The sequence below is a fragment of the Prionailurus bengalensis genome, chromosome B4 (assembly GCF_016509475.1).
Source record: "Prionailurus bengalensis isolate Pbe53 chromosome B4, Fcat_Pben_1.1_paternal_pri, whole genome shotgun sequence".
Taxonomy (NCBI): domain Eukaryota; kingdom Metazoa; phylum Chordata; class Mammalia; order Carnivora; family Felidae; genus Prionailurus; species Prionailurus bengalensis.
The window spans coordinates 79209628-79233191 of NC_057358.1; the positions used below are offsets into that span (position 1 = coordinate 79209628).

General features: G+C 58.2%; 2 protein-coding genes and 1 long non-coding RNA gene across 8 annotated transcripts in view; 2 read left to right on the plus strand and 1 right to left on the minus strand.

Moving 5' to 3' along the window:
• Positions 1-3080, plus strand: part of EIF4B (eukaryotic translation initiation factor 4B) — a 30023-nt gene extending 26943 nt beyond the window's left edge. For both annotated transcript variants that reach the window (XM_043564038.1, XM_043564037.1), the window contains exons 13-15: positions 61-166; positions 451-523; positions 918-3080. In XM_043564038.1, coding sequence (XP_043419973.1) covers positions 61-166; positions 451-523; positions 918-998 — 260 coding nt within the window. In that variant the 3' untranslated portion in view covers positions 999-3080. The remainder of the gene's footprint in view (positions 1-60; positions 167-450; positions 524-917) is intronic.
• Positions 12-14241, minus strand: LOC122473463. The gene is made up of 2 exons (XR_006294670.1): positions 14131-14241; positions 12-269 (listed from the first exon to the last, which is right to left on the minus strand). It is a non-coding gene; the product is annotated as an uncharacterized LOC122473463 (long non-coding RNA).
• Positions 4706-23397, plus strand: TNS2 (tensin 2). 5 transcript variants are annotated; one of them, XM_043564034.1, is made up of 29 exons: positions 4706-4944; positions 11757-11865; positions 12363-12400; positions 13285-13323; positions 13639-13677; positions 13831-13880; positions 14076-14247; positions 14531-14581; positions 14891-15013; positions 15101-15165; positions 16040-16123; positions 16588-16700; positions 16794-16854; positions 17123-17198; positions 17452-17581; positions 17662-17727; positions 17802-17915; positions 18102-19313; positions 19454-19604; positions 19721-20310; positions 20426-20515; positions 20859-20984; positions 21205-21297; positions 21402-21479; positions 21648-21725; positions 22128-22296; positions 22378-22446; positions 22594-22623; positions 22753-23397. In XM_043564034.1, the coding sequence occupies exons 1-29, from the start codon at positions 4870-4872 to the stop codon at positions 22889-22891; spliced, it is 4230 nt and encodes a 1409-aa protein (XP_043419969.1). In that variant the 5' UTR covers positions 4706-4869; the 3' UTR covers positions 22892-23397. The 5 variants fall into 5 exon arrangements, with proteins under 5 accessions (XP_043419969.1, XP_043419968.1, XP_043419970.1 ...); XM_043564033.1 differs by lacking the exon at positions 4706-4944 and adding an exon at positions 7229-7374; XM_043564035.1 differs by lacking the exon at positions 4706-4944 and adding an exon at positions 9051-9104.
• Positions 23398-23564: the final 167 nt, after the last annotated feature.

Sequence of the window (23564 nt, forward strand, 5' to 3'; positions counted from 1 at the left end):
AGGGACAGTACTTAATATTTTACTTGCCTTCAATTTATTTTTGCGTCTTCACACAAACAGATGAAAACAAAGTAGATGGGGTGAGTGTCCCAAAAGGCCAAAGTGGGAACTCCAGCCGTGGTCCAGGAGACGGAGGGAACAAAGACCACTGGAAGGAGTCAGATAGGTATGCGTGTTCTCTCTTGCCATTTGTAATCTTTCATCTGATGCTGGATACATGTGTCCCTGTAGTTAAGAAGTTCTTGGTTCTCCAAGTGTTGCCATATCTCCTATGGTAAACAAAGGAAAGTCAACCAGTGTGGACAGTTAACAGTTCCAAGGATCTGGAAGCAAAATGTCCAGATAGCAAGCAGTGTTGGCTGGAGGGGCCCATTCAGTGCCTCCCACCTGCTTGTGGGTGTCGAGAGAGTCCTCTCCTAAAGACATGGTTTTACACTTACATCTCTGCAGGAAAGATGGCAAAAAGGATCAAGACTCCCGATCTGCACCTGAGCCAAAGAAACCTGAAGAAAATCCAGCTTCCGTAAGTGTTAGATGCTAATAGATTTCTCTCAGCTCACGTTTGCCATTGAACTCCTTTATGCTTGGGGCTGGAATCCGAGTGGTTGGAAATTGTCAATCAGGCATCGTTGCTTGTTTGAAATTGTAAAAGAAACTTAGTTTTTTCCAGTTTTCTGCCTTGCAGTCTCACTACTCTTACTCCCTCTCCAAGATAAAAGGAGGTGGAGGTCTCCTGTAAGAACACCTGGGCCTCTGGCCTAGCCTCCCTAGCTACTCCTGGCCAGCGTAAAATGCTAATGAACAAGGAGGTGGGCCTGACCTGGCCCCTCCCTTTTGCCCAAGTATCATTGTCCTGTTTCTTGGGTTTTGATGTGCGAGTTCAAGGCTTTGGTCATTTTCTCACTCGTCTATTCCAGAAGTTCAGTTCTGCAAGCAAGTATGCTGCTCTCTCCGTTGATGGCGAAGATGAGAACGAGGGAGAAGATTACACCGAATAGACCTCTGCATCCTGTGCTTTCTCCTAGTCTCTCCACCCTGGAACATTCGAGAGCAAATCAAACCTCTATCCAGACAATAAAACTCACCATCTCCTGGAGACCTTTCTTAACTTTTTTTTAAAAAAACAAAAAACAAAAAAACAAAATGAAATGAAATTCTTTTGCATGCTGCTGCAGCCTTTAAAGTATTGAACTAACTGGAGAATCGCCAATGTAGCCAGAGAGAAAGAGACGTACAGCTTTTAATGGAAAAGTTGTGCATTTTTACGACACATGCAGTTGCCTGTGTGATTAGTGCCTGGGGGCCTCCATTTAGCAAAATGGCAGTGACAGTGATGCAGCATCTGGATCTGGTTGGGCAGTAGGACAGGTTTAAGGAAGAGTGAGAGTTCTATCTTTTCATTCTTAATATCCTATTGTGGCACATATGAATTCTCAAACATTACCTGAATAAATTTTCCATCCTCAGAAAGGTAGGCTTAGTCTCTCAAGTTGTGTTTTAGTCTCCAGGAGGCTGCCAGCCCCTCTTAATTCTGAGTTACTGGGGCCAGCCTAGGGGGAATTCCTTCATTTTTACCCCCCACGGGGGTAGTGGAGAGTGAGTCTATAGGCCACAAAAGAATAAGGACTGCTCAGTGACCAAAATAAGTGGGAAAAGTTGTGGTTTGAAAAGAAGCTGCAGGGAGGTGATGGATTATTTTGCACCAGTAATAAGGGGAAATGGTATGACCTCCAGTAAACACCAAGTGGTTACTTCCTGGAGCAGGAAGCACTTATGGGTCATGGGAATTCCCAAGTCTTGTATGTCCTGGTTTTGCCCTTCCTTAAACGCCATCCTTCCTGAAAGTTCACATCCATCTACATTCTGCTGAAATCTTGAAGCTTTAAAAATGTAGACTCTCGTCCTGGGCTTCTGATCTTAATGCTACTTTTTGCTGTCACCTCCCAGAAAGCAGCTTCTATTTAAATCACATACCTGATCTAGGCATTCTAGACCCGCCCCAGGGAGCAGAAGCTAATGAGGAATCACTGCTTTTCTCAAGCAAATCTTGGCTCCTTCATGTCTTTTGACTCTCACTCCTTCCCTCCTCCATTCCTGCTCCTACTTCTTTAACTCCTTTTACACCTCAGAAGATGATAGAATTAATGGTCTTAGGTGGTGAGTGAGGGTGGATAAATAGGGTCAAATTGTGAGCCGTTCTTATGACCTTGATTGGGGCTTTTTTTGTTTTTACAAGGTTCCTTCTCTCCATTGAAATCCCACACCAATGTTTGGATTGATAATGTGGCCTCAACCAATGTGTGGTTTTTTGGTGGGTTTGTGTTTCTTTGTTGTTTTGTTTTTGTTTTTTTAGCTTCCCTTGAGAGAATAAATGATAATGGAGAGAACTGTGTGACAAGGTCCTGGTTTCTCTTGCAACACAATAGCTTAACTTGCCTGCTTTTATGTGCACCTTTGTACCGTCAGCCCGGGAGACGGCATCCTTCGGGGTGATCTCAGTCTCTCGTTCACAAGCCCTTCACCCATCGGTCCTAGATTAGACCCTGTCTGGCCACGCAGACCTGTTGGTTTAGGAGTGCTGCAGCAGTGGGCATAATGAATGAATCGTTTAGCCAGTGGACATAAAGAGGCTTACCAAGTGAAGTAACTAAATAATTGGCTTGGATTGGCCAGTAGCCGGGAAGTGGCTTTTAGAGATACCCAAGGCTGAAAGGGGTTTGTTTTTTGGGTTTGTTTGGTTGGGGTTTTTTTTGTTTTTTGTTTTTTTTGGTTGAAAAAAACAAACCATTTGCTGTAGATGATGAAAAGGTAGGGTTTGCCCTCTACAGGTCTACTTCCAAATAGTTGTCTCCAAAACTTTTTTTTTTTTTTCCCATTCCCCTCTCCTGCCCCCGTTATAACAGAAACGGGTTATGTCCCGCTCCTTAATACGTGTAAAATTTGTACAAAATATCTTCTATGAAAATGATTTGTAATCTGTAGACTTAATACCTGGGAGATGTCTTGAGATGTAAAATCCCATCCTTTGGGTTGTGGGTTTTTGTTTGTTTTCTCCAAATAAATCTGATCTTTAAAGTTCACTTCAATGCTGAAATTCTTTTGACCATATACTCCACTCTTGTGCCTTTACAGGCTCCCCACCCCTGTCTCTGAAGTCCTCTGGGCGTTAGAGACTGTCCTGTGCTAGGGGTGGGGTTACCAGGGGAATCTTTACTGAGGCCCAAGAACTGGGAATTAGCATCCACTCCCCTCCAGCATTTTGGCCTGGTGGTAACCTTTAATATTTAAAAGTACCTGCAGTCCATTTCCTACTTCATGGCCTGGAGGCCGTGCCTCCACCCTCCACTCAGCAGTCTGCAGAGGCACTGCCTCCGCATTTCGTGCTACATGGCACAGGCAGGCTGGGTTCTTGTTGATGAGCTGGTCTGGGTTACAATGGAGGCCCCAGATGCGGTGGGAAGTTTCCAAATGGCTAGAGATGGGCTGTTCCGTGTTGCAAGGCAGGAAAGAGGTTAGGACCGTGGCAGAGAATCCTTAAGGTCACAATGGGGTGAAGCAGAGAAAGCCCAGGAAAGCTCAGTCAACAATTTGGGGGAAGATTGGGCAGGGGGGGTTGCTGGCACGGGAGCCCAGCTACACAAGTGGCTTTCCTAGGCCCATCGCAGCAACTGCAGTTGTGGTTCTTGACGGTGCACTGATCTCTTCAGATGTGGAGGGGTAAGAGGCTCAGCATGCTGTGCTGACTCAGCTTTACGTGTGGGAAAGGAAGCTTTTAGGTGGGAAGGAAACAGGCCGCTGCCCAGGCTGCCTGTGGAACCCACCTCCACTGCCCGCATCAGTCTGCCACTTTCTCCAAGTCCTCATTTCCAGCCACTCGCCAAAGGCTGGGTAAATGACGATGGAAAGGAGACTAGGGGCGCCTGGGTGGCCCAGTCCGGCTTTCGGCTCAGGTCATGATCTCATGGTTTGTGGGGTGGAGCACAGAGCCTGCTTGGGATTCTCTCCTCTCTCTGCCCCTCCCCAGCTGGCACGCTCTCTCCCTCCTCTCCCCACCTCAAAAAATAAAAGAATACGAGTGGGAAAGGCTAACTTCAGAGAGATTCATGTTGGTTGGGCACAGGAAGGGTAAAGAAGGAGCTCCCTGTACTGTGTCCCATGAGGGTACTTGAAATCCAAGGGAAAGGTAGGCGCTGGTACAACCCCCATCTTCAGAAGTTGATCCCAGGACCGGTGCGCCCTGTCAACCTGCCGTAAATCTTGAATGACCAGAAGGGTACAGGTATAGCATCCGACTTTACAAGGGTCACTTCTAGGCTGCTCGGATCCTGAGTTAAGTCCACGTAGCTTAGATTCTCCTAAACAGAATCAAGCACCAGGCTCTGGATCCCAAGGCAATGAGGGTCCCAGTTAGTGCCAAAGGCGTCCCCTAAAGTGCTAAGCAAGCTCACAGCATCTGGTTTCTCAGGAAGTGGGAGAGCTACACATCTGCTCCTGGGAAGCATTATTTCTCAAATAAAACCTTGTTTCCTGGCAACCGTCATAGCCCCCAGGGCCACAAGTGAAGGGGGGGGACTCGACTTCCCTCACCCTCCCGCCTCCCCAGAAAGGAGTCTGGAAGAGGCGAGCTATGCTGTGCTGCTCCACACCCAGCTGCAGCAACCTCCCGGTTGGACAATACACCCTCTGTCCTCTGTCCTGGCCAGCAGATCCGCCTCTGGAGTGAGCTCTCCCCCTTCCCCCGCTCTTCCTGGTTCCCAGTGCCCAAACCCTCCACTCAAATCCTCCTGACCCAGTGCTCTCCCCGCCAGGATAGCCCATGCCCCTCAAAGCCCTCCCACCCCAAGGATCTGAGCACACTCAGTCGCAGGCATGGGATCACCCCAGACCTTGGAAGAGGGGGTCCAGCCTTCAGTCCCAAGATGGACTGCCCTCTGCATAGTCAAGGTAAGAAAACCTGCATGGAGGGAGGGGTCAGAAGGGGTCATGATACTGTTCCTGAAATGCTGTTTCACCTTTGCTAACATCATCCTGTCTTCCTTCTCCCTTTCCTCTCCCTTCTAAAGCTTCTGTTGCTCTGAACTGGTAGTCAGAATGTCTGGCTGGCTCCATATGCCACCCGTGTTTACAGCACTCCCAGCAAGCCACCTCCTGTGGATAATTTTTCACTCTCAACCTTCCTCATCAGCTTCCCTCCTGCAGCCCCCTCAGCCCCTGGTCCCCAGGTTGACAGCAGGAATCAAGTCTGAGCTGAAAGTTCAGCTGCCCATCTTATGACTCTCCCAATTCCTTGAAACCTCAAAAGTTCCTCATAGGGACAACCACACCAGCATGAGTGTGAGGCTGAAGCCCTGCCTACCTCTCTGGGATCCAATCAGGTGCCTCTTCTCTGAGCACCAGTCTCTCCTTGGTACCTTTAAACATTAGAACTTGGGGTATCTGGCTAGCTCAGTAGGAAGAGCATGCAACTCTTGATCTCAAGGTAGTGAGTTCGAGCCCTACGCAGGGTGTAGAGATTACTTAAAAAAAAAAAAAAAATAGAACCTACTAACCCCCTTCGACAGGCATCCCAGGCACCCAGCCAAAGACCCTAATGAACTCTGGAAAGGACACGATTTTTAAAAAACTAGCTAAGACTCCGAAGAAATGAGCAAATTTTCATGCCTCGTGTGTCTCGGTTACATAATCAAATCTTAACCAAAATACACACAATGACCTTCAACCCTGCCCCCTTCCCGCTAGCCTCTGATCCCGGTCACTCTCCTTGGGGCTTACCCAAAACTCCTGCCTCTCCCCTCCTCCCAGTGCCTCCCCACCTCTTCCCTCCTGCACCCCATTCCAACCCCCCCAGCCCTCCCTCCAGCTCCCAGCAGTTCCCACTGCTCTAACCTCTGAGATTGAGACGACCTACTGGACACCAACTCAGCCAAGAGCAGTAAGCTCTAGGCTCCCCAGTCCCAGCCACACCCACCCCTTCCAAATGCCAGTCTCTGAGGGACCGCATTGTCACCGTGCCTCTCCCCCCAGCCACCAGATTGGAATCAGAACCAGACTTCCCAGCCTTTGCCAAAGGCAAGATGAGCAGAGACGACCCAGTTGGGAGCTGAGACAGGGAGGGACAGAGGGCTTTGCAGCTGGTGGTACTGGCTGCCTTGAGCAGGCACTGGACATTGAGCCCTGGGCACTGGCTTCTCAGAATCCACACCCCCAACACACACCAGTTTTCATCATGGAAAATTCAGTGGGGAGGGTGAGGGAGGGCAGGAGGGAGTTCCAGGAAGTACTCAGTACTAGAGAACACTGGTGAATCTGAGAATGGGAGTGGATTCAGTTTCTGAAAAGACATCCCTTCCCTCTATCTTCTCCTCCAGGGTGACCCAACTCAAATCACCCCCAGGGCCCATTAGTTTCTAACCAGTATCAGATCCCGACCCTGGAAAAGAAGGGAATGAGATTAGACCACAGACTGAATGAACTTCCATCTCCACTGGGAAACCTGTGACTTGAGTTATATAGGAGGGAGGACTTTCTTTATAAGCAGAGTCAGGGAGTGGGAATGACGGTCCAGGTCCAGTTCCAAAGCAGAGCGATGGATGATGGGCTGACTGGAGCTGCTTAGGGGGTGGGAGCTTGAACTTGATGTGGAGGTCCTCAGCTTTGGAGACAAGAGGTGGTCTAGACGTCTCCCCTGTGGCAGAGGACTAGGGAAGGGTGTCCAGCGACTGGGGACACAGGGGGCGGCAGGTATCTTTGTCTGAATCTGGCGCCCCTTGAGTAGGTGGGTCCTGACTTTGGGGTCAGGCTCAATCCCAAATACTCCCCGCGGAGGGGGCGGATGAGAGGCTGTTTCTAACGCCTTCTGGACCCATGGCCGCTTTTCTTCTACGTCTGTCTGGTTCCTGTGTTTTGTTTTGCTTCATGCTCTGTCCTGCCGGTTAGTCTCCCCGGGGCTCGGAGAGTTTCTCGGCTCTGCGTCCTGCGCGTCCGCCTCCTCACACTCTCCCCATCCCGGTCTCTTCCTGTCCCCGAGCGCCCCTCCGCCAGTCTCCGCGTCCCTCCTCGCCCCGGGGAGCGTGGGCCCGCAGGAGAAGGTGGGGACGACGAGAGGGAGAAGGAGGAGGCCGAGGGGCGGGGAGCGGGGGAACGTGGGGATTGGAGCCGGGAAGGAGGGAGGAGAGCAGCGCGGGAGGGAGCGAGGGCGGGCGCGGGGCGCGGCGGGCGCGGGAGGGAGCCCGGGCGAGCGCGGCGCCCGCTCCCGCCTCCTCCGCCTCCTCCGCGGCCGCTCGGCGCGGGCCCGGCAGGATGGGCCGGTCCGGGGGCTCCCCCTGCTGCTGCCCCGCCCCGGCGCGCCCCCGCCCCGCCGGGCGCCCCCCGCAGGTGAGTGGCCGCGCGGCGCGGGGCGGGAGGGCGGCGGCCTGTGCGTCACGGCGGCCGGGCGGGGCCGGGGCCGGTCGCCAGGGGGCGCGGGGCCGCCCGGAGGCGCTAGGGCGCGGGGCGGCCGCCGGGGTGGGGGGCGGTGGGGGACTGGGGCCGGGGCCGGGGGCCGCGGGAAGCCGGGAAAGGGAGCAGGGGGCGGGGCGGGGCCCGCGGTCACACGGCCGTCCCGCCCTCGCGCGTCTCCGGCGCACTCGCCGCCACGGGGCGCACGTTGCCCCCACACGCGGGGCCCCGGACCTGGGTGGGAACTGCCGGCCCGGCCCCGGGAGCGTGCGTCGCGAGGGTTTTCTTTTTCTACTTCACTTCTGGGACACTGAGGCCCATTTCGATTTTCCAGCCCCACTCGTCCGCCCCCCTTCTGCTTCTCCCCTCAATTCTCTAGATCCCTCAGGGCACACTCATATATCCCGCCTCTCCCTCTCTCCTTCTCCGGGCCTCACCCCTCCTCCGCGGCTGGGCTCCCAGCCTCTCATCCAACCACAGCTATTTTCCAGGAAGGGGGAGTGTGGGTGGAGGGGTTTCTCCAAACAAACCCAAGGCTTCGGAGTCAGAGGGGGCCAGGCTGGGGGAGAGACTGACAGGCTCTGGAATGTTCCAGGCAGGAGTAGGGTGAGGGTCCTACCCGGGTCTGGCCATGCCTTCCCAGCCCTGCCCTGGTGAGCGCCTTTTCCTCTCAAGCCTGTTTCTCCCCTCTCCATCTCACTACAGAGGTGCCCCCCACAGAGTGGGGAGAGACTCAAAGGCATTCTTCCCTGGCCACCCAACACGGGTTAATGAGTCCCCCACGAAGGAACTACCAGGTGAGGGGACTTTTCAGCCCCTGTGGAGGCAGCAGGTGTAGAAAGAAGCATGCTGAAGGGGCATGAAGGAGCAGAGAAAAGGCACCCCAACCCACACACCCACCATAGTGCTTCTCCTACAGCAAGGCTCTGAACTGGACCAGGCCAGGCCCAGTTGCCCACACTGGCCAGGGGCCTGGAATGTCCTGGGACCCAGCCAGGGTTGGTGGGATAGGAGTGGGTTGCAGAGCCAGTGCCCCCTCTCCAGTTACACGCTAGGGGCCCAAGCCTGGCCACAGAGATACCTCCCTCTGGCCAAGGTACCCCGGGGACAGACTTCCTGACTTGGAAGGAGAATTAAATCTTCAAGGGCAAAGCCTCAGGCCAGGCCCATGCCAGGCAAGTCCAAAGAAGTGTCCTGAGTGGGCTCTCCTAAGGGGGCTCATCCCAGAGAAGGCAGGATTAGACCAGTCCCTTGGGCCTGAAGGAGGGAGAGGGAGGTCTAAGGACCAAGTGGGAGAAGGCTGAGCACCGGTACATTCAGTAAATACCATGCAAATGAGGGGAGGCATATTTGCGCGTTCTTTCAAGTGATGGCTCCAGCCGGTCAAAGGGCTGCTGTCCAAGGCTTGGGGCTGAGGACCCCTGGCCCTTAACCCCATTTATATTTGGAAGATTACTGCCCCCCTCCACCCCCCACTTCCAAGGCTCCAGTCCACCTCCTTCCCTTGACTCTTGGGACAGGAAGTTGGCCATGTTCCCAGGAGGGAGGTAGGAGGCCCACAGAGGGGGGTGGAGTATATGTTGGGAGGGGGGGGGGGGGCCCTGTCCAGTCCTTAGGACCTGGGACAGCTGCTGAGGAAGGAGAGCAGAGCTAGGAGAGCCATGAAGGTAGTACTCAGGCTTTGGGGGGCAGGGGGCATAGGGCCCAGCCCTAGGGTCTGGGTGAAGGGCCTACACAGCAGGGCTGGAAAGAGGGGCTAGGGACTGGGAGGTCTAGCACGAACAAGCCATGGAATGGGGGGACAGAGGGGATGACTGTCAGGAGCAGAGCAGGTGGGGTGCTCTCAGGAGAAGAGCCTCAAATGCCTTGGGCTGGAGCAGGAGAATGGCTCACTCCTGTGGGCAGAACAATCTTGTGGCTGGAAGCAGGCCTTCCAGTGCGTATGGGGGCGGCAGGAGAGAAGCAGTGAATGCTTTCCTTTTCCTGTACTTCACAACCAGTGAAACTGAGGCAGGAAGCTGGCCCTCAGTCCTATTTTCCCCGGCCCCTCAGGATGCACCCCGATTCTGAGCTGGCTGGGGTAGTGATTCCCAGCTCCCCCTTCCTCCCCACCAGAAGTCCCCTGAGAACCTGAGAGTTCAGGCTGGGAGACTGGCCTGGCCTGGTCTGGGACACAGTGTTCCCCACTGGCCCTTGAGCCCTGCAGGAGACCTAAATTCCCACCCTGCCCCCACCCCACTCCACTGGGGGCTGGATCTCAGGATCCTTGCAGATCCCTGGATAGGGTGGATCCCCTGGGCAAGGGGCAGCTCCACAGCAAGGGGCTGGGGGGCAAAAGATCCTGGGCTGACACTCCCAGCAGGGTAGATCCTGGGAATCTGATCTCCTGGCCTCCCCCACATCCTCCCTCCCCCCCCCCCCCCCCACTTCCTGGAGCAGCGACCTGCCCCTTTCCCGCCTGCACTCCCCTCCACTTCCAGGGCCGGGCTTCTCCTCACACCAGCCAGACAGCCTACCCTCCACCCAGGGGAAGCGGCTGCCTCCGCCAGGCTGCTTCCAGGAAGCCCCGGGCCGGGCCCCAGCATTGTTCAGGCCCGCAGTCGGCACCCCAGCCAGCCGCCCGGACATCATGAAGTCCAGCGGCCCCGTGGAGAGGCTGCTCAGAGCCCTGGGGAGGAGGGACAGCAGCCGGGCCACCAGCAGGGTAGGAGTGCCCGCTGGCTGGGCAGAGGAGGGGCAGGGGTGGAGGGGTGGGCAGTGGGGGAGGGGACCAGGACTCAGGCCAGAACCTTTTCCCCTTGCCTCGAATCCCCTCACTACTATGCCCCTTTGGAATAGCCAGAGCTGTGGTGTGAGCAGCAGAAGTTTGGATTAAAGCAGAACCTGGTGTCCACTTTCCCTCCTCCAACTTCCCTGCTCTAATTCAGGCCAACCCTGGGGATCCTGGCCCCCTAAACCTGCATTCAGGTATACTTCATTGTAGGACTTTTCCAGGTACTACCGGGGAGCCCCAGGGCAGGGCCGAGATCAGGCCCCTTCCCTGAGCTCAGAAGTTTGGGAGAAATGGGGTGGAGGTGGCGAAGGGACAGGGGGTAGCCAGGTCTCAGAAGTGCTTTAGACACTGGGACTTTCCCCTGACATCATCAGTGCATGCCGTTAATGTCAGAATGCACCCAAGTTTCCTAACGGGTCCAGCAAGGCTGGCCCATAAGAGTTCAGGTTGGGTTTAATCCAGGTTCTTGGGGGACAGCCAAGAGACCAAAAGTGCTGCCTGGGTCCCCAGGATGGGGGGCCTGGATGCCTATTACTCCATTTCCCCATATTTTATCAGCCATACCCCAAAAGAAGCAGCTCAGGGCAACATGAGATAATATTATGGGGGGGGGGGGGAGCTTGAACACTTGAGGGAAGAGAAAAATGGGTAGAAGGGAGAGGAGGTATATGGACAGAAGATGAGTGGAGTGAACCCACAGTGGGAGGGAGGGGGATGAGGGCCATAACGGGGCATCCCTGCCTCACTGCACTCTGGGTGGGGAGAGGCCCAACAGGGCATCTAGCCCACCCCTTCCCCCATTCCATGCTGGAATCCCACTTGAACCTCAAGTGACAGGGTGCTCACTACATCCAGAAGTAGCGAGGCAGCTGAACATTTCCCCCAATGTCATGCCTCTGTCTGCCTGTCTCTCCAGCATTACCACCCCCTCCTTACACAATTGCTGCCTGCCGCCTCAATGCACAATGAGTAAACATGTTGTTCTGACAGTAGGGGGAGGAGGGCATGTCAGCTGTCTGGAGCACGGGGACAGCGGGAGCCAGGGGAGTAGGACTGGCTCAGGCCACTCCCCGCCAGGTCAGTCTGGGTGCTGCGTGACTGACATTCTACGTTCATTTCTGGACCCCCTCCTGCTCACTCTCCACAGGGACCTCCATCTGGGGAAGGCAAAATGGGAGGAGAAATGGGGAACCCTCATAGAAGAAAGTCAGAGAGCACCCCCCCCCACCTCCCAGATCAGGAGGAAAGCTCTAGCACCTGGTGTGGCAGTGACCGCGAGGGTTTCACACACCATACGAGGGTCCCGAATGACCCTCAGAGAGGAGATGACCCGTCTGGGGTGATGCAAGGGGGCAGATTCCACACACCATCAAGGACAGGCCCCATAAAAGCCAAGAAACAGCTGTGACCAAGTGTGTCTTAGGAGTTTAGGGGCTTTTTCAGGATGGAGGAGAAAGAAACCAGGGTAGTGCTAAGACCCCAGCTAGTCCCAGAGATGGGTCCACTGAGAACTGACACCTCTGCCTGTGTGTCCTTCCGTCCCTAGCCTAGGAAAGCCGAGCCACACAGCTTCCGGGAGAAGGTCTTCCGGAAGAAACCACCAGTCTGTGCAGTGTGTAAGGTGATCATCGATGGAACTGGCGTCTCATGCAGAGGTGAGGTGCCTGTCCTGTGACCCTGAGAGCCTCTAACCCAGCACCATTGTGTGCACAACTCCAGCGGGTAGACTCACAAAGAGTTTAAACCGTAATGTGCACGCTGCCCCCTGGACAGCATGGGAACCGAGAGGGTGTCCGTCACGGGGAGCTGCCTCCCCTCCAAACAGCCCTTGTCCCCATGACGGACACTCCCGCCCCAACCCAGGAGACCCAGTCCTCTCCATTGCCTCCCCAGTGGACCTGTGATGGGGACTTCCCTCCCTCCCCCCTCACCCCCAGTCACCCTGGAACATTAGCCCTTGCCCCCTCCCTCCCTGGCCTGAGCGTACTACCCTGCTGCCTGACACTTCCCTTGAACTCTGCCCCTGCTCCCCCATTCCATCTCAACAGTCTTGGAAGCCCCAGGATCTGGTTCCAGGGCCTGGGAAGATGGGGGAGGGCTACCCCAGTATGTGCCTGCTAACCCCTCTCTTCTCCCCACCATCCCTCTCTAGTTTGCAAGGTGGCAACACACAGAAAATGTGAAGCAAAGGTGGGTACTTGACTGGGGGTGGAGGACTAGAGTCTCTTCCTCTGAAACAGGCTTCTCCAGCCACATCAGCATCAACCGCAGCCCCTCTCATCATGGGGGAACCCCTGCCGGAGTGGGAGAGGGTGCTGTACTGGGCCCTTTAAGAACCACCCTACTCCACCCCCTGGAGGGCTGGCCCAGGCGGGTGGACAGGAGACAGGGTTTGTCTTGGTGCTGTGCCCAGGCTGCAGCTGGCGAGAGGATGGGGGTGGGGAAGAGGAGGAGAATGAGGACGAGGAAGGGTGGGGTGGGTGGGTGGGGGAGCAGGATTTCAAAGACTGGGTAGCCGGATGGGCTGTGCCTTCCCTCTGGGGAAGGGTCCTCAGGATGCCTGGGTGGGTCTCATCCTGGGCCCTGGAAAGGCCGGGCGGAAGGTACAAGCTGTAGATAGCACCACTGTCCACTGGGGACCTGAGGCAGCCCCATCTCTGAGGAGGTTCCCTCGTCCTTCTCCTGCAGTGCGGGGGGTCCCAGGGCCTTGGAGTTGGCCTGGGGGAGCTGTGTGCCCAGGGGCGGGGTCTCCCGGTGAAAGAGGCCAGTGTCCCTCCCTGGCCATGGCCTGCCTACATGGCTCTATATATAACTCCTGCCCCACAGCTGGATGAATGGGGGTCTGTGTGGGCAGGGGGCTGGGAGCCAAGAGCAACAAGTGGGGGGCCTAGGGGTGGGGGACCAGAGAGGCCAGAGGGGAGGCTCCCTTAAATAGAGGAACCTCAGCTGGAGTGTGTGCCCATCTGCTGACAGCCCCTCCACCTTCTTGCTGAAGCTGAGGGGTAGCCCCATCGTCAAGCCCAGGAGACCCCATTTCAGCAGGAGCTCAGCCCCTCACTCGGGTCTCCTTCCAGGTGACTTCGTCCTGTCAGGCTTTGCCTCCGGCGGAGCTGGTGAGTGTGCTCTGAGATGGGGTGGGAGTGGCAAGGAACCTGGCTGAGGTGTCCAAAGTTCTGGTGGCCACAGAGAGGGCCCCCAGGAGGTTAGCTTGAATGGACTGCTGTGGGTGCCGGTCATCCTGAGGGACAGGAAAAAAATGAGCCCTCTGATCTTCTTGCCCTTGGGCCTGCTGGGGGTTAGGACTCCTCTCCCTTGGCCCGGTGCAGCCCCCACAGGAAGGCCGGCGTGCCCTCTCCACCATCCCCAGGCGCAGACTGGTCCCTACCCCCGCCCTAACAGCCCCCTCTTCCTCCTCCGTCTCCCTCTAGCGGAGAAACACGGCCCCCGTGAGGCGCATAGAGCACCTGGTAAGTGATGCTGGCGGAGGGGGCGGAAGCAGGTAGCTCTGGGAGTACAGACCTAGGTATCTTGCGAGAACGAAAGTTCACGGGACTCTGGAGCGGGGAGCCTAGAGTGGGGGGCACCCAAAGAGATGTGCACCGTCTCATCTCATCCACCAGGGATCCACCAAGTCTCTAAACCACTCAAAGCAGCGCAACACTCTGCCCAGGTAAGTGAGGGCGCCGGGGTGGTCCCATACCTCAGCCCGGCGCAGCGCAGCCCCGGCAAAGCTCTCCTAGGCAGCCCCCCACCCCGCCCCCGAGCGGCCCCACCTACCCTCGGGACCCCGAGGCCTCGCCCTCCCCTCCCATCTGCCCCCGGAGCCTCGCCCTCGTGCCTGACGCAGGCTTTGCCCCCTCCCCAGGAGCTTCAGCCTGGACCCGCTTATGGAGCGCCGCTGGGACTTGGACCTCACTTACGTGACGGAGCGGATCCTGGCTGCCGCCTTCCCCGCGCGGCCCGACGAGCAGCGACACCGGGGCCACCTGCGCGAGCTGGCTCACGTGCTGCAATCCAAGCACCGCGACAAGTACCTGGTGAGGGCGGGGCCTTCCGCAGTCAGCCAATGAGAGGACTGGGAGGCCCAGGTGGGCGGAGCTGCTGCCTGACGACAAACTCGCGGAGGCGCCGGCCTAGGGGGCGGGGCCTCGGGGCCGCCGGAGCCGATAGGGAACGCCCCCGCTGGGCGGTCGTAGCTAGGCCGGGCCTTAGCGCCGTCCTCGTCTGGGAGAAAGACTGCTTAGGGTCGCAGCAGGGGACCGCGCCTCGCCGCCAGCTGCCCAAGGTCACTTCCGTCTAAAGTCCCCTCTTTACTTGCAGCTCTTCAACCTTTCAGAGAAAAGACATGACCTGACCCGCCTAAACCCCAAGGTAGGAGGGGATTAAAGCCATTAAACTCAACTCCCACCCCAACGAGCCTCCAGCTCCTCCTTATTAATAGTAGCAGTTGGCACCTTCCCAGGTGACTTCTTACTTGAGACACTCCAAAGCATGGTGCAGCGGGTATCAACCCCATTGTACCCATGAGGAAAATGTTGAGCCTGTCGTGGACAACCAACAGTCTCTTGACTTTGGTTGGCCCCCACCGACCCCTACACCTGGTCCCTTTCCCATCCCCACCCATGTCTCTTTGCTTGTGGCCCCCACCCTCAGTTGTACCCCTGCGCCCCCCCCCCCCAGGTCCAGGACTTCGGTTGGCCTGAGCTGCATGCGCCCCCCCTGGACAAGCTGTGTTCCATCTGCAAAGCCATGGAGACGTGGCTCAGTGCTGACCCACAGCACGTGGTTGTACTGTACTGCAAGGTGAGCTGGGACCTGGGGTTCACAGGGCCGGGGTGACCTCAGCCTGAGGCCTCAGCAGGCCCTGCATCCCTATCTTTCTACCCTCAGGGGAGCAAGGGCAAGCTCGGGGTCATCGTCTCTGCCTACATGCACTACAGCAAGATCTCTGCAGGGTGAGACTCCCTGACCCCTGACTGGCCCCTCCCCAGTGACCTGCCCCCCCCCCCCCCCCCCCCCCGCCACTTGGCCGAGATGAGCCCTTCTCCCTGGAAGCCCACCTCTGTGTTCGGAGAGCCATTTACCATAAACTTGGCCTTTCCACCGCCTTTTTCTTGCTTGTACCTCCTCCACCGTTCCCAGCAGAGGATTTTTATCAGTTTCCTAGGGCTGCTGTAACAACGTATCACAAACTAAGTGGCTAGAGACAACATAAATGTGTTGTCTCCGTTCTGGAGGCTGGGAGTCTAAAATCGAAGTGTCAGCAGCACTGCACTCCCGTGGAGACTCTGGGTAGAGCCCTTCCTTGCCTCTTTCTAGCTTCTGGTGGTGACCAGCAGTCCCTGGTGTTCCTTAGCCTGCAGCTGCGTCACTCCACTCTCTGCCTTGGTCGTCACATGGCTTTCTTCCTGTGTGTGTGTCTGTCTGTCTGTCTCTTCTCTTCTTCTAAGGACACCAATCATATTGGATTAAGGGCTCATTCCTCCTCCAGTATAACATCTTAACTAATTCCACCTGCAGCGACCCTATTTCCAAATAAGATCACATTCAGAGGTACATATCTTTTGGGGAGCCAAAAACCCAACCTATAGCATGGTCTTATTTCCCCATTTTACAGAGGAGGAAACTAAAACTCAGGGAGCACTTGCCTGAGGCCCAACAACTAGTAAAGTGACTGTCTGTGGGGTTTCTAGTCCTCTTCACCACCACTCTGGGCTTCCTCTAGCCTTGGGGGGGATCACACGTCTCCTCCCTATCCTGGGGCTTAGGGTTGAGAGGCCAGCTTGGATACCAGCCCCTAATCCCCCACGCTGGTCCTGCTGTCCCCAGGGCGGACCAGGCATTGGCTACGCTTACCATGAGGAAGTTCTGTGAGGACAAGGTGGCCGCGGAGCTGCAGCCCTCCCAGCGCCGGTGAGCAGCCCGGGTAGGGATGGGTTGGAGGAGCAGGCTCCCTCCATGGCTGCCAAGGCCGAGATTCTCTCGCTCATACAGCATACCTTAATGGAGCGCCTTCTGTGTACCAGGCACTGTCAGGTGCTGAGAATTCAGAACAAACACGGTCCTTGCTCTCATGGAGCTTGTGGTAAAGAGAGACTTGCGGGACAGTCAGAACCCATCTCTGTGACGGGAAGCAGAGATCTGGGGGAAGAGCATTCTAGCCAGAGGGGCCAGCAAGTACAAACCTTTGGGACAGCAAGAAGGATTGAGGTTAGATGCAAGGAAGAACTTTCTGGTGAGCTGGAAGATGTGAGGGAAGTGCTAAGAAGGGCAGGCTTTCCAAGTGCGGGGGGAGGCGGGTGGTGGTGAGCATGGCTGAAATGATACAAAGGGGCCTCCAGAGGAAGGGGCTTATGTTCTGACACACCCCCTCCCAGATATATCAGCTACTTCAGCGGCCTCCTGTCCGGCTCCATCAGAATGAACAGCAGCCCTCTCTTCCTGCACTATGTGCTCGTGCCCGTGCTGCCAGCCTTTGAACCTGGCACAGGTGAGTCTGCCTGGGGTGTGCTCCACAAGGAGGGCTGTCCCCACCCCCTCCATTCAGCAAGCCCCACATGCCTTCTCCTTCCTGTCCCTCCAGGCTTCCAGCCCTTCCTCAAGATCTACCAGTCCATGCAGCTCGTCTACACATCTGGAATCTAGTGAGTGCTCTCTTCCCAGGCCCCTGCTGCCCGCATTCCTGTTCCTCCAGCCTCCCCAGACACAGGGTCCTCCGGTTCCTGCCACTGCACCTAAAAACTTTGGCCATCATGGAATCCATTTTACAGTTGGAGAGGCTGATGTTCAGGCTAGAGGTCTCTCGCTCAGGGCTCGGACTCCAATCTCCCAAGTCCCTCCTGACTCTTCATAGCTCCCCACCCCAGCCCGAGTGCCTCTGACTCAGCCTGTGCCTCGTCCTTCCTTCCTCAGTCACGTTGCAGGCCCTGGGCCGCAACAGCTCTGCATCAGCCTGGAGCCAGCCCTCCTCCTCAAAGGCGATGTCATGGTGAGGGGACCATCCTGGGAAGGGGCAGGGGTCCAAGGGGTGGTGGTGTATCCTGCCTGCTGCACAGTCTCTGGGGACTCATCAATTCAAGGCAGATTGGAGGGTGGAAAGCTAGTCCCCTAGATGGGGGGAGGGGCCACCTTGAGGTTGAGGCCCGGGCAGAGCTGCGGCCAGACAGTCCCCAGGGCGGAAGCACAGAGGAGACGCAAGTGGACAGGAGGGCCTGACCCCTAGTCTCCCTTCCCTCATCCAGGTGACCTGCTATCACAAGGGTGGCCGGGGGACAGACCGGACCCTCGTGTTCCGAGTCCAGTTCCACACGTGCACCATCCACGGACCACGGCTCACCTTCCCCAAGGACCAGCTGGACGAGGCCTGGGCTGGTGAGTTGGAGACAGATGTGGGGGCTGGAGCCCAGGTGAGGGTGGGCAGGGGCCCGGCTCCTCACCGCCACTCCCCGCAGATGAGAAGTTCCCCTTCCAAGCCTCGGTGGAGTTCGTCTTCTCCTCCAGCCCTGAAAAGATCAAAGGTAAGAGCCAAGCCTTGGGTCAGGGGTAAAGGCTGTCTGCCTGTTTCTCAACACCTGGGCGGCCCGTTCCACAGGCAACACCCCACGGAACGACCCCTCGGTCTCTGTTGACTACAACACGGCAGAGCCCGCCGTGCGCTGGGACTCCTACGAGAACTTCAATCAGCACCACGAGGACAGCGTGGACGGTGTGTGGGGCAGGCCCAGGGGCGGTGGGAGGTGGAGGTTTGAGGGGCACACTCCTTCCTCCCAGGCAGATCCCCCTCCCGAGGGACACCCCTGAAGTGGAGTCCCCTGCACTGTTCCCTCTCTTTGACTCCCTCTCTCTCCTTTCTTCCTGCTTGCCCTCCCTCCCTGGTCCTGTCCCCACTCAGGCTCCCCGACACACACCCGGGGACCCCTGGATGGCAGTCCTTACGCCCAGGTGCAGCGGGCCCCCCGCCAGAGCCCACCGGCGCCCTCTCCAGAGCCACCTCCACCCCCCATGCTCTCTGTCAGCAGCGACTCCGGCCATTCGTCCACACTGACCACGGAGCCGGCTGCCGAGTCCCCTGGCCGGCCACCCCCAACGGCTGCGGAACGACAGGAGCTAGACCGCCTCCTGGGAGGCTGTGGAGTGGCCGGTGGGGGCCGGGGAGCCGGGCGCGAGACGGCCATCCTGGATGACGAAGAGCAGCCGCCCGTGGGCGGAGGCCCCCACCTCGGAGTGTATTCAGGCCACAGACCCAGCCTCAGCCGCCACTGCTCCTGCCGCCAGGGCTACCGGGAGCCCTGCGGGGTCCCCAATGGGGGCTACTACCGGCCAGAGGGAACCCTGGACAGGCGGCGGCTGGCCTATGGGGGCTACGAGGGGCACCCCCAGGGCTACGCCGAGGCCTCTGTGGAGAAGAGGCGCCTCTGCCGATCCCTGTCTGAGGGGCCGTATCCCTACCCCCCTGAGCTGGGGAAACCAGCCAACGGGGACTTCGGCTACCGTTCCCCAGGCTACCGGGAGGTGGTGATCGTGGAGGACCCTGGGATGCCTGCCCTGTGCTCCTGCCCTGCCTGTGAGGAGAAGCTGGCGCTGCCCACTGCAGCCCTATATGGGCTGAGGCTGGAGAGGGAGGCTGGAGAGGGGTGGGCGGGCGAGGCTGGCAAGGCTCTCCTGCACCCGGTGCGGTCCGGGCACCCACTGCCCCTGCTGGTGCCTGCCTGCGGGCATCACCACGCCCCGATGCCCGACTACAGCTGCCTGAAGCCACCCAAGGCAGGCGAGGAAGGGCATGAGGGCTGCTCCTATGCCCTGTGCCCTGAAGGCAGGTATGGGCATCCAGGGTATCCTGCCCTGGTGACATATGGCTATGGAGGAGCCGTTCCCAGTTACTGCCCAGCATATGGCCGGGTGCCTCATAGCTGTGGCTCTCCAGGTGAGGGCAGAGGGTATTCCAGTTCCGGTGCCCACTCCCCACGGGCTGGCTCCATTTCCCCGGGCAGCCCGCCCTACCCACAATCCAGGAAGCTGAGCTACGAGATCCCTGCAGAGGAGGGAGGGGACAGGTACCCCATGCCTGGGCACCTGGCCCCCGCAGGAGCCTTGGCATCTGCAGGTGAGGGCACTGGGGTGGGGAGTGCCCGGGGAAGAGGAGGGTTCTGGAAGATGGTGGGGGAAGGTGCAGAATGAGAAAGAGCTAAGACAGACAAAAGGGACTTTTCCGGCTCACGGCCCCTTCTCCCACCTTCCCTACAGAATCACCTGAGCCAGCATCCTGGAGGGAGGGCCCCAGCGGGCACAGCACCCTGCCTCGGTCTCCCTGTGATGCTCAGTGCAGTGCCTCTTCTGAGCTGTCTGGTCCCTCCACACCCCTGCACACCAGCAGCCCAGTCCAGGGCAAGGAAAGGTATACAGAGGGGCCGGGGCTGTTCGGGCACTGAAGCTGGGGGTGGGGGCAGCTCACACGGGGGCTCCGCAGCACTACCAATGTACTGACCACCTGCCCGCCCTCCCAAACTGCAGCACCCGACGGCAGGACACCACGTCCCCCACCTTGGTGCCCACTCAGAGACTAAGTCCTGGCGAGGCTTTGCCATCCGTTCCCCAGGGAAGCGCTGAAAAGGCTCCCGAGCTGCCAGCGAGAAGCGGGCTTGAGCTTCCAGCCCCAGGCCCCTTCTCCCCCACCTCCCCGCCCAGCTCACCCAAGGACTGGCCTCAGGAGAAGAGCCCGGGGAGCCGCTCAGACAGCGCCAGTCCGAGGGGCCCTGTGCCCACCACACTGCCTGGCCTCCGCCATGCCCCCTGGCAGGGACTTCGAGACCCCCCAGATAGCCCGGATGGGTCCCCCCTCACCCCTGTGCCTACCCAGATGCCCTGGCTTGTGGCCAGCCCAGAGCCGCCTCAGAGCTCACCCACGCCTGCCTTCCCCCTGGCTGCATCCTATGACGTCAACGGCCCCACCCAGCCCCCACTTCCCGAGAAACGCCATTTGCTGGGACCTGGGCAACAGCCAGGATCCTGGGGCCCAGAGCAGGCATCACCACCAGCCAGAGGCACCAGTCACCATGTCACCTTTGCACCTCTGCTCCCGGATAATGTCCCCCAACCCCCAGGTATAAAGGCCTTGGGGAGGGTGGGGCCCCCTTGGGAGAACCCTGTCTGCCAAGGAGGGGCATGGCACAGGCACTGGGAAGCACTGGGGCCAAGCTCGGTCCCTCCCTGTCCTAGAGCCCCCTATGCAAGAGAGCCAGAGCAATGTCAAGTTCGTCCAGGATACATCCAAGTTCTGGTACAAACCACACCTGTCCCGTGACCAAGGTGAGAAGGCAGCCTGCCCCACCCCTCCCGTTTTATGGCCCTTCTGGGGCTCTGTCTTGGCTTAAGGACCCATCCTTCAGTTAACACCCTTGGTGCCTCCTCCCTGTCTCAGCAGGTTTACCCCAGGCAGTCTCTCACTAGCAGGTGGTTCTGGGCTCTGGGCCCATGGAGGTTTCAACTCAACACTGTCAATACCCTTTTAACTCTGAAGTTCCATCCCCAGGTGCCCCAAAACACCACGGCTGTTAGGGTGAAAGGCCTAGGGAGCTTGGGTAGCAGAGGTAGAGAGGGGCTACGTGGGGCTCAATCCACCACTGTGAAAACTTCTCCCACCTCCCCCCAGCCATTGCTCTGCTGAAGGACAAGGACCCTGGGGCCTTCCTGATCAGGGACAGTCATTCATTCCAAGGAGCCTATGGGCTGGCCCTCAAAGTGGCCACACCTCCACCCAGCGCCCAACCCTGGAAAGGTAAAGAATGCCCACACCTGGGGGAGAAGGGGAGTGGAGTGGGGGGGAGGCACCAGAGACAAGACAAGGCAGGGTAGGCCATGCCACTTCTTGGTGGGGAGAGGCAGGAAGTGACCTCTCCGGCGCTGGAAAGAATCCCAGCACAGGAGAAAACTGGAATCTGGAATCTGATAAAGTCTATTTCTTCTCCTCTCCACCCGGCCTCCTCCCCTCCCCTCAGGGGACCCCTTGGAACAGCTGGTCCGTCATTTTCTCATTGAGACTGGGCCCAAAGGGGTGAAGATCAAAGGCTGTCCCAGTGAGCCCTACTTTGGTGAGGCGCAGGGGCCAAGGGTGTCTCAGGAGGGTGGAGGGAGAGCTGGGGAGGGGGGGGGATACCTGTGGGTACCCCAGGGCTTCTGTCACCTCCCCCTGCAGGCAGCCTGTCGGCCCTGGTGTCCCAGCACTCCATCTCCCCACTGTCCCTGCCCTGCTGCCTGCGCATCCCCAGCAAAGGTGGGTGCTTGTGATCTGCCCTCCCGCCTCTCCTCACCCGCTGCAGCCCAAGGCAGCATCCCCAGGTCCTGGCTCCCAGCCTGCCTTCCCTTGGGACAACAGAGTTCTCCAGTTCCTAGGGAACATGACTCCCTGCTGACCTTCCCTGTTGGCCCTCATTGCCCCCAGATCCTCTAGAGGAGACTCCAGAGACCCCAGTGCCGGCCAACATGAGCACGGCAGCTGACCTCCTACGTCAGGGTGCCGGTAGGACCTCTCCCTCCCTTCTCTCCCTGGGTGCCAAGTGGGGTCCTACGTATGCAGGCACGGGGCACTGAAAGGCCCTGAGGTGGGTGGGCCCCTATATTTGCAGTGGGGGTGGGAAAGGGGGTCCTCAGTCTAGGACCTCAAATTCATGAACTTGAAAATCTTTGGAGGGAGGCTTGTTAGAATGCAGATTGTCAGGCCTCTTTCGAGCATTTCCGACTGTAGATCTGGCAGAGTCGCAGAATCTGCCTTTTTAACAAGTGACCCGGATTCTAATGAATTTTGAGCAGCACTAGCTGGGGAAGGTGCAAGAAAGAGCTGGCGGTGTGGGGCGATAGGGGAAGACAGACTTGGGGGCTGGCAGAGCCGGCGCTCCCCTGCAGCCCTCTCTTGCCCTCATAGCCTGCAGTGTGCTCTACCTGACCTCAGTGGAGACAGAGTCACTGACGGGCCCCCAAGCGGTGGCCCGGGCAAGCTCTGCAGCTCTGGGCTGCAGCCCCCGGCCAACCCCAGCCATCGTCCACTTCAAGGTCTCAGCCCAGGGAATTACGCTGACGGACAACCAAAGGAAGTGAGTGTGTGCGCCCAGCCCCTGGGGGACCCTAGGGACCCCCGGTTCCAGTTGTGACTTTCCCCACGATCCTCCTTGCAGGCTCTTCTTTCGCCGCCATTATCCAGTGAACAGCATCACCTTCTGCAGCACTGATCCTCAGGACCGGAGGTGAGCCTCCCTCTCGACCCTTTCTTTGCTCCCATAGCCCCACGCTCCCATCAGGTTCCCCCAGACCAGAAAGTCCCCTGCCCCAGCCCTCCTCCTCCGGTAGGCAGACCCTGGGTGCATTCCGTCACGGTTCTTCTTTTTCTGCAGATGGACCAACCCCGACGGGACCACCTCCAAGTAAGCCTCCCCACGGGTGCATCTTCCCTCCCTGGGACAGAGGCACTGCCTTCCTCCCCACCCCTGGCTTTGCAGTCCTTTGTGGAAGGCATGCTGAGCCCCCTCCCCTCCCTGCCTCTGTGCTCCTAGGATCTTTGGTTTCGTGGCCAAGAAGCCGGGAAGTCCCTGGGAGAACGTGTGTCACCTCTTTGCAGAGCTTGACCCAGATCAGCCTGCCGGCGCCATTGTCACCTTCATCACCAAAGTCCTACTGGGTCAGAGAAAGTGAAGGAAGGCCACAAGCTCAGAGCCCACTTCAACACCGCGCACCTCTCAGCACCCCACAGTCCTCACTTCCCCTGGCCTGGGCCCGGGAGACCCAGGAGCCAGCCCCTCCCTTAGGAATGGGGAGTGGGCATCAGCCTGGGACACTGCTCTCCTTCCCTGCCCCCAGCCTGCTAAGCCAAGTGGATGGGCCTGTGAGATGACCTTGCACGTGAGCAGATGGCAGAGATGGGTGTGTGAAGGGTGAGGAGGCATGAGCGGTTGAGCCCTGGAGGGGATCTGGACAGCCCCACCTGCACGAGAAGAGAACATCAGCCCAGAGGGGAAAGCGGGCCTGCCAGCTCCACCCAGCTGCAGGTCCCAGCCTGGCAGGGAGAGGGGGAAGAGGTGTGGGGAGCAAGGCACGCCCTCCTCCGCCTCCCCCTCTGAGCAGAGAGATCAGAGTGGGATCACATGAAAAGGGGGGGAAAGAGTCTATTTTTGTCTAATAAAGAAATTCTATAACATTTACTCAGAATTGGAGTTGTACCTTGTTCATGGGAAGGTCAAAGCATCTCCTCGGGGCACTTGGGGGCTTCTTGGGGGCATCCCAGGTCCACGAAATGTACACAATCCCCACCCTTGGCCTCACATGGGTCCAAGTCCCCCTCAGCAGTCCCCAACTCTAGCCCTGGCCC